This window comes from Alosa sapidissima, chromosome 8 (genome assembly GCF_018492685.1).
Source record: "Alosa sapidissima isolate fAloSap1 chromosome 8, fAloSap1.pri, whole genome shotgun sequence".
In the NCBI taxonomy this organism is placed as follows: Eukaryota; Metazoa; Chordata; class Actinopteri; order Clupeiformes; family Clupeidae; genus Alosa; species Alosa sapidissima.
Genome location: NC_055964.1, coordinates 4,144,675 through 4,157,332, shown reverse-complemented (window position 1 = coordinate 4,157,332; position 12,658 = coordinate 4,144,675). Strand labels below are relative to the sequence as shown.

Genomic DNA, 12,658 nt, shown 5'->3' with positions numbered 1-12,658 from the left:
CAGCCCGGCCGGGCAGCAGCTTGCTCCACATTCCACAACTCTGGAGGCTTTCCAAGGCACAGAGCGGAGGCATTCCTGGCGGCCGGGGCCTTCAAAGCAGTGGAGCGACTTCAAAGGCGTCGCTCAGACTAGGTGTTGATGACCACAATCCTCCTGGGTACAGATTTAGCCGCCTCCTGAACTTCAAGAGCGGGCAGTGGCGAAGCAGCTATTCGGCTCCAGGTCCACTCGGCCAGCCCAACCCACTCCAGCCAACAGTCATGAGTATAAATCATCAGGTCCTCTCTCTCTGTTTACTCTTTACTCTCAGGGGCTTGCCACTGTGCCACTGTCATGAAGTACAGACCCTACTCGGTGAACCCCCCGGTGAACCCCCCCCCCCCCCCCCCCCATATTCAAGTTCAAATTAATTGTTCTTTGATTAAGTTTAAAGTGTGTTTGTATTGCAGCATACCGGATTAAAGCCTTTTAAAAACTAAATATAAAATAAGCTATGTTGTGTTCTTCATTATGCCCATGAGAGAGACCTTAGACTAAAAAGTGCCCTGAAATCCCTGAAAGTTCTAAAAACATCAGTACTTAACCACTGACTCCATCCTTGAAATAATAACATGACACTGGCATAATATCCCCCCACCCCCGCCTCCTTCTCTAATATTAGACTAAATGTGTATCGTAGTTTCTCTGCTGCTCGTGTTCCGGGCGTGTAATGTGCCATTGATGGTGTCACCCTCCACTTGTAAGAGGCTAATAGAGTTGCCAGGCTGCCCTCCTGGTAGGCCTTCAAACTGTCAGCCATGAAGGCACTGCCACACGTATTTGAATATTTACATGATATTGAGTGTCCTCTTTTGACTGTGCCCCCCTTCAAATACTGAAATCGCAACACTTGTTTGCTTACGGCGTTGCCGAGGGGACAGCGTGCGGAGATGAGCTTGTGGGAGAGGAGAGGGGTAGGAGGGTAGGAGAGACGTTCTCTGGAGTTGAAGGGGGTTAGCGGAGACGCCTTGCCTTTATCCTTGCTTAGGGTTTGTTGATGGCTTCTTCTACACACGACACACATGTCGTTTGTTTCACACTCAGACTTCCCTACTAGGTCAGCTTTTTGCACTGTTCTCATTCAGTTGATGAATAATGAGTGCAGAAGAGAATGCGGGGACTGGATGCGGTCACCTGATCTTCCCTCATCCCTCATCCTTGGTTTACATTTGTCTGTGCTAACTGACTTTTTTTATTTAATCTGATACAAGATTCTGGACATTCTGGTCTCTGAAAATGATTTAGACTTTGTCACAAATAGAGCTGTTCGTTTTTTGGAGAGAGCCAACACTCTGGACGCTTTTTGGCTTCCTCACAGATCTGTTTGCGACTGTAGTTCCATCGTTTTTGTGTGATGGCGAACAAAAGGAGAGAGGAAGTCTTGCAAAAAAAAAAGGGCCCAGGGATCCTTTCATGAGCTAATATTACAGCGTCGGGGATAGGCCCCACCTGCGTGGCTGTCCTTCTCGCTCCTCGGCTGTAACTGTATCGGGGCCGGCTCTCTCTCCTCGGCTGTAACTGTATCGGGGCCGGCTCTCGCTCCCCCACGCTTCAAGGCTGCCATACCCCCCTTTGAAGTTATTTCCAGAGCTTGGGAAATGGAGGAGAGACCGAGGCAATCAGATGACCGGCACCACCCTCTGTCTTCTTTATACTTACACACTGTCTCACCAGTTTTCTCTCTCTCTCTCTCTCTCTCTCTCTCTCTCTCTCTCTCTGTTTCTGTCTCTCTCTGTCTCTTTTTTTTCTTTTATCTCTTTTTCAAACTCGGTCCTCTCTTCTTTTATTTCTGATTCTGTCTTTGCTTACTAGTTGTCTCTCTCTTTCTGTGAGAAACATGCATGTGTCTGTATAAATATATATATAGGTGTCTGTGTGTTTATTCTCTTTTTTACCTTATCTGTCTTTTTTCCTTTTGTTTTCTTTTTCTTTTTTTATCGTTCTGTCTTTCTTTAAATCTGAAGGGCCCATTGAGTAATGTTGTTTGTGTCTGTTCTGTCTTGGCTTCCTGGCTGCTCCCTGGAAACGCAGTCACCGCTCTTTAACAAACCTTGTAATTTGAGGCGTATTTAAATTCAAGGAAAAACTGGATCTGACTGATGGAGATTTGAGGATATTCAGGGACAACAGAGAGACATACCACTGGAATACGACAACCCCAAAGGGCAACAGAATCGGTCTGTCTGTCCCCTGAAGAAAGAACAAAACTGGAGAAAAAACTGGGTTCTGGGTACCCTCAGTCCAGACCGAGCTTGTCTGTGATGAGCACCACCCCCACCCCGAAATCCTGCGTCGGGAACAGTGGGCAGTCGGGCGGGCGCGAGTTCAAACGAGCAACGGCGAAAAGGAAACTGGCACGGCCAACATGTGCAGTTGATCAAGTTTCCCCCACTATGTGTGGCCATGTTATTGCAAGCGATGAGGTATTCTTGGAAGTATGTGGCAGCTGAGGCGCGGGCAGTGGGGAGGTTGGGGCGGGGGGTAGGATTGGTCGTAATCTAACGTGAAGCCCATGGTGGCTCAGGGGCATCTACAGAGAAAGGAGTGAAGAGGGGGAGAGAGAGAGAGTGAAAGAGGGAGAGAAAGAGAACGAAAGGGAGGGAGAGCGAGAGAGAGAATGAAAGAGAGGGGGAGAGAGAGGGAATGAAAGAGAGAGAGAATGAAAGGGAGAGGGAGAGCGAAAGAGAGAGTGAAGAGGTAGAGAGAGAGTAAACGTACATCAGTAGAGAGAGAAAACATTTCTCGCTCCTTGAAAAAGACAACAATGCGGCTTGGTCCCTTCTAGAGGGCACCACTTATGCCCATGCCAGGATGACTGCTCGCCTTCCTGTCGCTCAGATGAAAGGGGCTCCCATCAGGCCCTTGGGCCAGGGCTCTTCAGAGCACACAGGAAGTGACTGTTCTCAGGGGGGAGGAGTCACATGTTGAGTCATTTTGCCACAAAAATCTCTTTGCAGGCTTGATTTAGTAGCAATCTGTTTGTCTTTGCTGTTTGAGGTTAGATCTAGAGTAGAGTGCTGATGGCTTGTATATCATGGATGAAATCTTGAGAAGGTTAGAAAAAGGCTAATGTGTCAGTCCTGAGTGGCTCAATATAGTCAGGACCGTAGACTAGCTTTTTAACAGGTTCATTTATTAACAGTGCTTTGTTGGAGTCGGAGACACCCAAGCTTTATCTCAGGATATCCTTCAATGATTTGATCTTGATTGAGCACTCTTAAAGTTATAGTGTTGAACAGGGCAATAAGAACCAAGGCAAGGTTAGTTCTGTCATATTTAAGACTTTTCTATTCATGTCATCCTCCTTGACTGTGCCACGTCTGGTTGGTGGGTGTGCGTAGTGCGTGAGGGGTACAGAAATTCTGATTGGTGAGCTTCACAGTCGGTCGGAGTATTGAACCGAATCAATTCAATGGCATTCAAAAATCATATTGCAAATCGCTATTGGATTATTTTCCCCAAATCGTGCAGCCTTAGTGTTGAAATGGAATTCATTTTAACTTACTTTGACTTTGGTCACTTTAAACACCAGTACTTTTGCAGCAATCTACTTTCAAAGCTGATCCCAATGGTGGTTTGAACCCTCTTGAGCTTAGTTACTAACGGCAGAACTCCTATGGACTCTGGACTCTACACTGACTTGCCCTTTAACTTTTTAACCGCTATTCCCCCTTTGAGGGTTTATTTAATGTATTTCAACTCTTTGTATATCCTTCTGGAAATGGTTTTTGCAGTGGGAATCACTGGACTCTGGGCTGCACCACCCAGAGTCCACCCATATCCCTTGTATATACCTGTATAATTGCTTAGATCCTGATACTGTACTTTTATGTAACAATTGCTTTGGCAATACAAGTGTCATATTTGTCATGCCAATAAAGCACCATTTGAATTGAATTGAATTGAGAGGCAGAAAGAAATAAGACTGAGACAGAGAGAAACAGGAGAGAGAGAGAGAGTAAGAGAGAGAGAAGAGCAAGAGAGGGAGAAGAGAGAGGGAGGAGAGAGAGAGAGGGAGAGGAAAGAGAGAGAGTAAGAGAGAGAGAAGAGCAAGAGAAGAGCAAGAGAGAGAGTAAGAGAGAGAAATGAGAGAGAGAGAGGGAGAGAGAAACGCAGGAGGGAGAGTTAGTGAGTAAGAGATGGTGAGACAGAGAGGGAGAGAGAGAGAGAATGACACTCAAATGAAATACTTATTAGTGGAGTACCCAACCTTATTACCACTAGCGGCACGATATGTCACAGAATGCCATAAAGCACGAGGCAGCCACTAGGCAGCCCATATGTGTGTTTCTTTCCTTTTGTTCCCCTCTAGTGTGTGTAAGTGTGTGTATGTGGGAAAGGAGGTGGACTGTGCGGCGCGTGTGTGTGTGTGTGTGTGTGTGTGTGTGCTCCAATGTTCTATTTTTTTTTTTTATTCTCCATAGTCCATGTCAATTGTTGTTATTATTACTACTATTAATTGCTAATTCTTTTGATGTAACTACTGCTTGGGCAACATTGTAACACTTACAATCATGTCAATAAAGCTCATTGAATTGAATTGAAATTGAGTGAGTGAGAGAGACGGAGAGGGAGAGAGAGTGAGAAAAGAGGGAGAGAGAGAGGTAGAGTGAGAGAGTGAGTGAGGGAGAAAGAGTGAGTGGGGAGCGAGGGCCTCTCCAGAGCAGCTGGGGTGGGAAAGCACACAGCTCTCTCGCTTGTTTGAAAAGCTGTTCTGGGAGCGGCGGTGAGGGCCCGAGTTCTAAGTGGCCAAGGGCCCGAGGGGCTGGCCTGTGGCTTTGATCAGATATACCCCCTCCCCTCTCTCTCTCACACACACACACACACACACACACACACACACACACACACACACACACACACACACACACACACACACACACACACACACACACACATACACACACACACACACACACACACACACATACACACACACACACAGAGAGAGAGAGAGCAGCAGAGCCTATCCCCTACCCCCCACTCGCCCCTTTCCAAACTCCCTAGCTTGTCTCTCCTGGCAGAGCGGTTTGTTATTCCAGGAAATCCTCAGTCGTTGCCTCGTTCGTTCAGTGGGTGCTGGGCACTGGGTCGGTGACGAGGACGAGTATTGGTGTGTGTGTGTGTGTGTGAGAGAGAGAGATAGATGAGTATTGGTGTGTGTGTTCTCTTTATTGAGGCTGAATGGTGGGTGCCGATCACATTGCTGGGCGTCTGTGTGGGAAACCGGTGCAAACCACTAGGGAAATCTCCTGAAAGCGGGGGGGCGAGAGCGCCACCTCCTCCACCTCCTCCACCTCCACCTCCTCCAACATAGCCAGCCAACCCCGGTGGAGTCATCCTCCCTTTCTTTTTTCCCTTCTTCTCTCGCTTTCTTTCGAAGGGTCTGAAAAGACCGGCAGAATTACTCGCAAAACACACCCTGTAGTTATGTTTCAGCGCTCTTTTGAGGTAAACTCTCTTTGAGGCTCAGGAGAAGGGGAAGAGAGAGGGGGAAAAAGAAAATGTGCAGCTTTTCGGCCTGTTTATTATTTTTGGCAGTGGCCGATGATGTCCCCAGACTCCCACGACTGCCTTTGATTGTTGTAACTGAAAGCGATACAGGCCTTGACCTAGATGCCATTCCGGTGGTAAAGGGTATCTCCTCTGAGTGCTGGACACTATTGGAGTCCTGCCACCAACCAGCCGCTGCCTCTCAACCCAAGGCTCACATCTCAAGTTTAATAAAATAGTGTTTGTCGCTTTGTATTGTACTTTGTATGGTGGGATATTTTTTTTTTCTATGTCACGTCCTATGTCATGTCTTGTGTTTTTGTTTTTTAAAAATTGTTTTTTTTAAAAAAAGATTTTTTTCATTGAATTGCATTCAGCATGTCTTTGGCCTCCACAGGATAAAGATTTTAGAAGTAGATGATGCCTGCTGGGCATAATTCATGCCTAGGTTGAGCCTCCTGTCAAGTTGAAACCTGATGAAATCTGGAAAACTAGGGGCCTCGCTTTTTTTTTTTTGTCTTGTCTTTTTCCACCAAGCCGGTTTTTCTTTTGTGAATGCAAATGATGCGGTGTCTCTTGCAGACGCTCTCTCTGTTGTAGAAGAGGAGAGGCTGCCATCAGAGGAGAGCAGCTGAGGGGAGGAAAGTGGAGCGGCATTGAGCCATGCTGCTGCAGTCTCGTGCTGCTGAACTGTGCGGATCTCTCTATCTCGCCGGGCTTTTTGGCTCTCTTCAAATGAAAGCACTTACTTTACAAAAAGAGTTTTGATGCGAGTTTCACAGTGCAGTGTTTGGAACTGAGAGCGTGTGAGAGGGAAAAGGGGAGAGATGGAGGCTATGCGTGCTGGCTTGGGAGAGGGAAAGCTTTCAAGAGTTTGAGGAAAGGAAGCATCAGCAGGATCAGCAGCAGCAGCAGCAGCAGCTATCAAACTCTCGCCTCTTTTTCTCTCCAGTGCACCTCCCACACCCCACGACTCCTCTCAGGGGAGGACGCCGCACGGCATGATGGGAGAGAGACAAATACTGCGGAGAGTGATGTCAACATTTGGGTGGGGAACGGCTCGACCCGGCCAGGCTGGGGTATATCCTGTTGAGTTGGGTTGGGGCTGGTGACCAAGGGTGTTTTGGGTTTAGGGGGGCAAGGAAGCTGTGTGTGTGTGTGGGGGGGGGGGGGGGGGGGGTGTAGGCAAGGGGCAGCAGGGGGTGTTGAAGTAGTTGTTGTTGTTGGATGATCAAAGGCCCAGTGAATTGAGTCACTGACAAAGAGGAACGGTCGCACTGGTGTGACTTGAATTTTGATTTTTTTTCCCCTTTGGGAGGAGAGAGAGAGAAGGGGGGCCCGAAGATGTGAGGCTTGTTTTTGATCCCATTACAGACCCAAATCAGGTCAGTCCTTTTTGGCTGTCCATTGAGGAGAGGGGTGAGTTTTTCAGAAGAAGACCAGTAATTTGGGGGGGGGGGGGGGGGGGGGGATGTACTCCTTTAATTGTCACATTCACTAGGCTACTGATTCTAGATGGAGCCTAGCCTATCACAAAATAAACTGCAATGGTATTTCCTCAAAGCAGTTTTTCCCTCCTCCACTCCATGTCTTCATGGCCCTTTTCTGAGGGGAAACGGCTGATAAAAATCACTCCGCTGCTCCTAAGAGAGACCAGCTGTCAGGTAGGTCAACAGGGCTGCTGCCTCCTGGACCACAGCTCCTAATGAAACAGATCCGGCAGATCCTGATCTCCAACGCAATCAGCAGAGCTATGGCAGGGGTGCACTCAAATGCGTCAAGCAGAGGCGAACATTGGAGGTGAACATGTGTTGTGCAAACATTTCCAAATTGTTCTATTTAAACTTGTTTACGGAGAACTGGCTGCCCGGATCACTTTTGCGGTGTGTTGTGTTGTGTTTGCAAATATTCTCAGTGACCTTGAAACTGAAGCAGAAAAGTGTTTGAAAACGTTGATGAACATTTCTATTTTGAAAGCACATAAGATCTAAGCTGCATGTGGCTGCCACTCTTGTATTGTGCTTCTCATCCCGTCTGCTTTATGAAGCACCAGTCCCTGATAGGGGGCATGAGATCAAAGCCTCCCCCATGACCACGTGCCCTATCTGGTAGCCAGCAGTGGTCATGTCCACTGCAGGGAGCTCAGGCAGAGGTGGCGGGATCATAGCGGCGGCGGCGGTGATGTTTGGGTAGGTGTGGCCATCTGATTGGCAGGTGAAGCCCAGATCCCCCTGTGTGATTTCTTTGGCCGCCTGTAAGGGGATACCCATGTGAAAAGGCTCCTTCACCTACCCGCCCCCCTGGGGGCTCGTCAGCCGACAGAGCAGGAAGGCCTAGGCGGGCGACATCCGGGACACCTCTAGCGGGGGCAGCAGAGGGACTGGGCGGGGGGGGTGTAGAAGAGCCAGAGTGTGGGATAAGGGATGACTGGTCACATCAGCATTTGGACGATAACAACTAAAACCTGTGATTTGCATTTTATTTGAAAATGTTTTTTAAAGGTACACTATGCAAGATTTGTACCTTAATTTCACCTCTAAAAAGCCAATGGGATGGTAAATGAACTTGTGATAGGGGAATCTTTCACCTAGCATAGCCATGGAGCATAGCCGTAGGGAGTCGCTAACTTCAAGAATTGCCGACCCGGATACATCTCTCGAGAATTGTGAAACATTACCTTGTTACCTTGTCAGTAGATATAGTTCTTTAGAGATAAGTTTTGTCTGTTGTTAGGCCTTCACCTCCACAACAAAAGCATTTTCATTGTGTACAGGGGGAACAAACCATGAGAAGTAGGCTATTTACAGCGGCAAAGTAAAATATAAAAATATCGTGACTCTAGATCTGATATATTTGCATCAGCAATGGGCCAAAATGTTTGAAAATATTGGCAAATATCCAGTACATTATATCCCTATTTTGTGGATGGAGTGCAGGATAGCTCTGCCGGACTATGGCTAGAGGTGTGTGTGTGTGTGTGTTGATACGATGTAATGACTGAGTATGTCTATAATGTGTCGAATGACTCAGTGTATGTGTAATAACTGTTGGTGTGTGTGTGTGTACGTACACAGAATCTGTCATCCATTTTATACAACCTAGGCTATTTGAAAGTACACTGTCCACTCATCAGATCCGTTTTTTTGCTTAAATCTTTTACGACCTTTCGTATTGCGACTCCCCTCTCCTAAAGAGCACTGTAGAGTTCTTATTTTTAGTCTAACATAAAATAGACCGATTAACCTCAAGAAAGAGAAGCCATTTTGTTTGTGGCGCTGCCTGCTACTAGTCTTTTAACAGCATTAATGACCGAAATAGCAGCCGGCCCGCAAAGTGGCTGTGGAGTCACCCGCACACAAAGGCGGCCGTTGGGAAGGACTAGGGAGCCTGTTATTAGGCCTTCTTACAATCTGAGGCAGACACTGCAATAAATCACCTCACTTCTTGGCTTCTCGTCCAACCAAAGAATTAGTTGCCACAGGCTTTAACTCTTAAGCAAATGGTGTGCTCCTCTGTGCACATTTGCGCACGTTGAAGATGTCGTCCCAATTATTTGGAAGTGCACAAACCACCTCGCATGCGCGTTAATTCTCATCACGTGCCGCATGCGCGGGACACAGACGTGGGAGCATGTCTCAGCCTTTACTTTATTGAAGGTATTTGCATTAGCTTTTTGGATAGCCTAACCCAGTGTGGGCCATCAAGGTATTGCAGGTGGGCCACAAGAGCCTCCTCGTAAATTTAGAGAAAACAAGTAATTGTATGTGATGACAACACAATTCAAGGCTATTAAGTCAAACATTTCACTGAAAACACTAACGTTTGTTAACACACTTTTAAAGTTATTGCAAACACTGCTGTTCACAGCATCTATGGCACCCATTTTAAGCTCCTATAAATAGCCTATTTTGGTATTTTACCACTAATTTAATTTTTTTGGAATTGGAGAGTTATCAAGTCGAGTTTTTTGGATGAAGAGATTTGTGTGGATAACGAGATAACTTTGGGGGCAAGTTGTGATTATTTTGCTCATGTCCGCTACTCTGGGCCAGATGTACGTACATTTGCAAACGTAGCGTTATCAGCGCAATGGCCAACCCGCAAAAAACGCACGCTATGACACTTATGTTAACGTCGTATTTATCAAACCTGCGGTTCATCGGGTAAACGGCGCTTTTCTCCAGCCCCTACCGCAATTTCCGAACGTTAAAAACTGAACGACATACTTCAATCACAAGCGCAGTTCAATGAAGTTAACTGATGACAACATTAAAAGGAATCAATAATCATGAAATAATACAATATATGATGTCAACAAGCAGGAAGATAATGAAGAGCAGTAGTTCTACTCAAACAACTTGTGCACGTAGGCTATGGAAGATTGGTCAAATCTAGCAAGTAGGAAAGTTGATGACGTGAAAGGAAGACTTTCGAAAGGCCAACGAAAGTTGCTTTTGATATAGTACAAAGATTCTGTTGTCTTTGAATGGTTCTCTTACTGACGCATTTAACCACAATTTGGATTAACACCTGCTTTTTACAAGGTTCAAAAATTTAGGCGGAAAATAGATTGCGCTTTCATGGACAGTTTTCGTACATACAGGGAATACCTAATTTGAAAAGCGCAATTTGACATTCTCAGCTCCCGACCTCACCTCAATGCGGCCTGTTTGTACATACTTCGTCATTTTTTTACCCGCACATTGCGAAACAAATACGCCTGAAGTGTGTGCAAAAGCGTTAGTACGCCTGGCCCTCTGTGTGTTGCCTTGTAGTAGGCATTACTACTGTGAATAACCTTGCTGTTTAACATGCATACTGACTCGCTGTTGGGTTTTAAGGTTTTATAAGCACCTCCCTACCACTTCCACTTTCCAAGATGTTTTTGTTGTATGTATTTTAGAAAAGGCCTGATGCATGCATGTTTGCGCGTGCGTGTGCATCTAATGTGCGTTTGTCTGCCTCGGTGACATTGACAAGCGGCCGCTACATTCATTATCTTAGTCTCGAGTTGTGAATATGTAATTGAAATTATTAATATTGAAATTGGGCCTCAGCAGTCTTCAGTTTGGGAACCTCTAGCCTAGCCTATACCAGGTGCCTTTTCAAACAGATTCACGGCAGATCAGGGCCAATGTGTTGGTTGTACTATAGTTATCATAGATACTTTTTGCGCCACTGACTAAAGACTTAACCCATGTTAATGCTATATGAAAATATACACACCTATCTCTGGTAATTTGGAAATATGTCTAATAGACTTGGTACACATTTATAGGGCTGTGGAGCCATTTTGATGCCACATTTTGCCGCCACACCACCCCTTAACTGGGCGTTTGATCCTGTTTGGGTGTAATCTGGCCATTTAGTTTGTGTCCGTGTTCATGCCACTGGAAGACTGGGTGAAGCTGCCTGACGTAATTTGTGACGCCTCTTCTTAGGGATGGGGTCAGGGGGTTCTTGGGGTCACTGCTGTGTGTGTGTGTGTGTGTGTGTGTGTGTGTGTGTGTGTGTGTGTGTGAAATAGAGAGGGTGTGTGTGTGAGAAATAGAGAGGGTATCTCAGGTCATCCATACCCTGAGGCCATAGGAGCAGAGTGACACCACAAAGCTGGTTTATTGAGAGGGAGGGAGAGCTGTGTGTGTGAATGTGTGTCTTTATTGAGAGGGAAGGGGGTTTGTGTGGCTGCTTGGCTAATGGGATAAATGCCAAAAGGTCAATTTGGCAACTTTTAAATGCAAATGGACCCCAGAGTATGGTGTGTATGTGTGTATAGACCCAGGAGAGGCTAAGAAGCTCTCTTTAATCTCCCTTTAGAACACCAGATTCAATTTGAACCATCACAGGTGCAACTTCACCCCAGTGTCATGCCCATCAGCCAAAGGACTCTGTCTCTTTCCTTTTTAACATGTTTATTCCTGAGGAAACCTAGAGGTCATTTGTGTGGCGATAAGACTGTCTAAATGTACTACTAGATAGTCTGTGTCACGTGCACAGAAAACTGGATCAGTGGAGAATCACTACTTTTAGACATTGACATAAAACTTGCAGACGTTGGGTAATGTCTCACGAGATTCCACTAATAAATGTGATCAACCAAAGACAAACACCACACCAAACCTGTAGTCCACGACCAAATGAAACCACCTCAATGTGACGAGAGGGTCTAAAGTGTCCTTAAATTAGGTCACAACAAAAATAGCATTAAAGCTAAGAAAAAAGACCAAAAGTTGTCCAAACTTGAGTATTTGTATTAGGTGTAATTATAGGGCTACCACCTCTACACTATGAGTCAGCGTGTGTCATGTCTGATGTCTGCCCACCTCACATATAATCGACTCCGCAGACAGACTCTGGGCTTCCCTCCCAGGGTTAGCACTCTCTTATAGAGCTGGCTATATTGTAACAGCCTGTAGCCTACATGTGTAGGCTTTTGATCTCAGTTTGTGTTCACCCTTTTTTCAAATGGGAAAATTCTGTGGGAATTCCTGTTACCATAATAAATTGAGAGCAATATACAGGATACATTTGACTTTCTCTACATGCTCTCTTGCTATGAATTGTGTATTGCTGTTGTATCCTCAGTCATGTTGCATTTTTTATTTGTATTTGTAAGTATCAGGGTTGGTTGTTGACAGAATTTAAAATATAGTCCTATGTATAACTGAATTAGACCACCTAGCATCAATATGTTGTATTTTTGCATTTATTTGTCATCAGAGATGGGATTGGTTGGGTGCTTTATTTATCCTCAGAGATGGGATTGGTTGTGTGCTTTGTCCTCAGAGATGTGATTGGTTGTGTGCTTTGTCCTCAGAGATGTGATTGGTTATGTGCTTTGTCCTCAGAGATGTGATTGGTTATGTATGCTTGTTTTTGCAGATGCATCCTCTGGGGCTGTGCAACAACAACGACGAGGAGGACTTGTACGAGTATGGCTGGGTGGGCGTGGTCAAATTGGAGCAGCCCGAGCTGGACCCCAGCTGCCTGACTGTCCTGGGGAAGGTGAGTCTGCATGCCAGTTGGGTCACATGACCACTCTCACATGACTGAACTCTCGTGGCTCTGCACCTTGTCCTGCACCCCCTAGTCCGGACTGTGGGTCTGTATAGGTGATGACACTATG

General features: G+C 46.0%; 1 protein-coding gene across 2 annotated transcripts in view; it reads left to right on the top strand.

Moving 5' to 3' along the window:
• The window catches only part of znrf3 (zinc and ring finger 3), a 70,450-nt gene that overhangs the window by 29,488 nt on the left and 28,304 nt on the right, over positions 1–12,658 (top strand). For both annotated transcript variants that reach the window (XM_042100930.1, XM_042100931.1), the window contains exon 2: positions 12,415–12,537. In XM_042100930.1, coding sequence (XP_041956864.1) covers positions 12,415–12,537 — 123 coding nt within the window. The remainder of the gene's footprint in view (positions 1–12,414; positions 12,538–12,658) is intronic.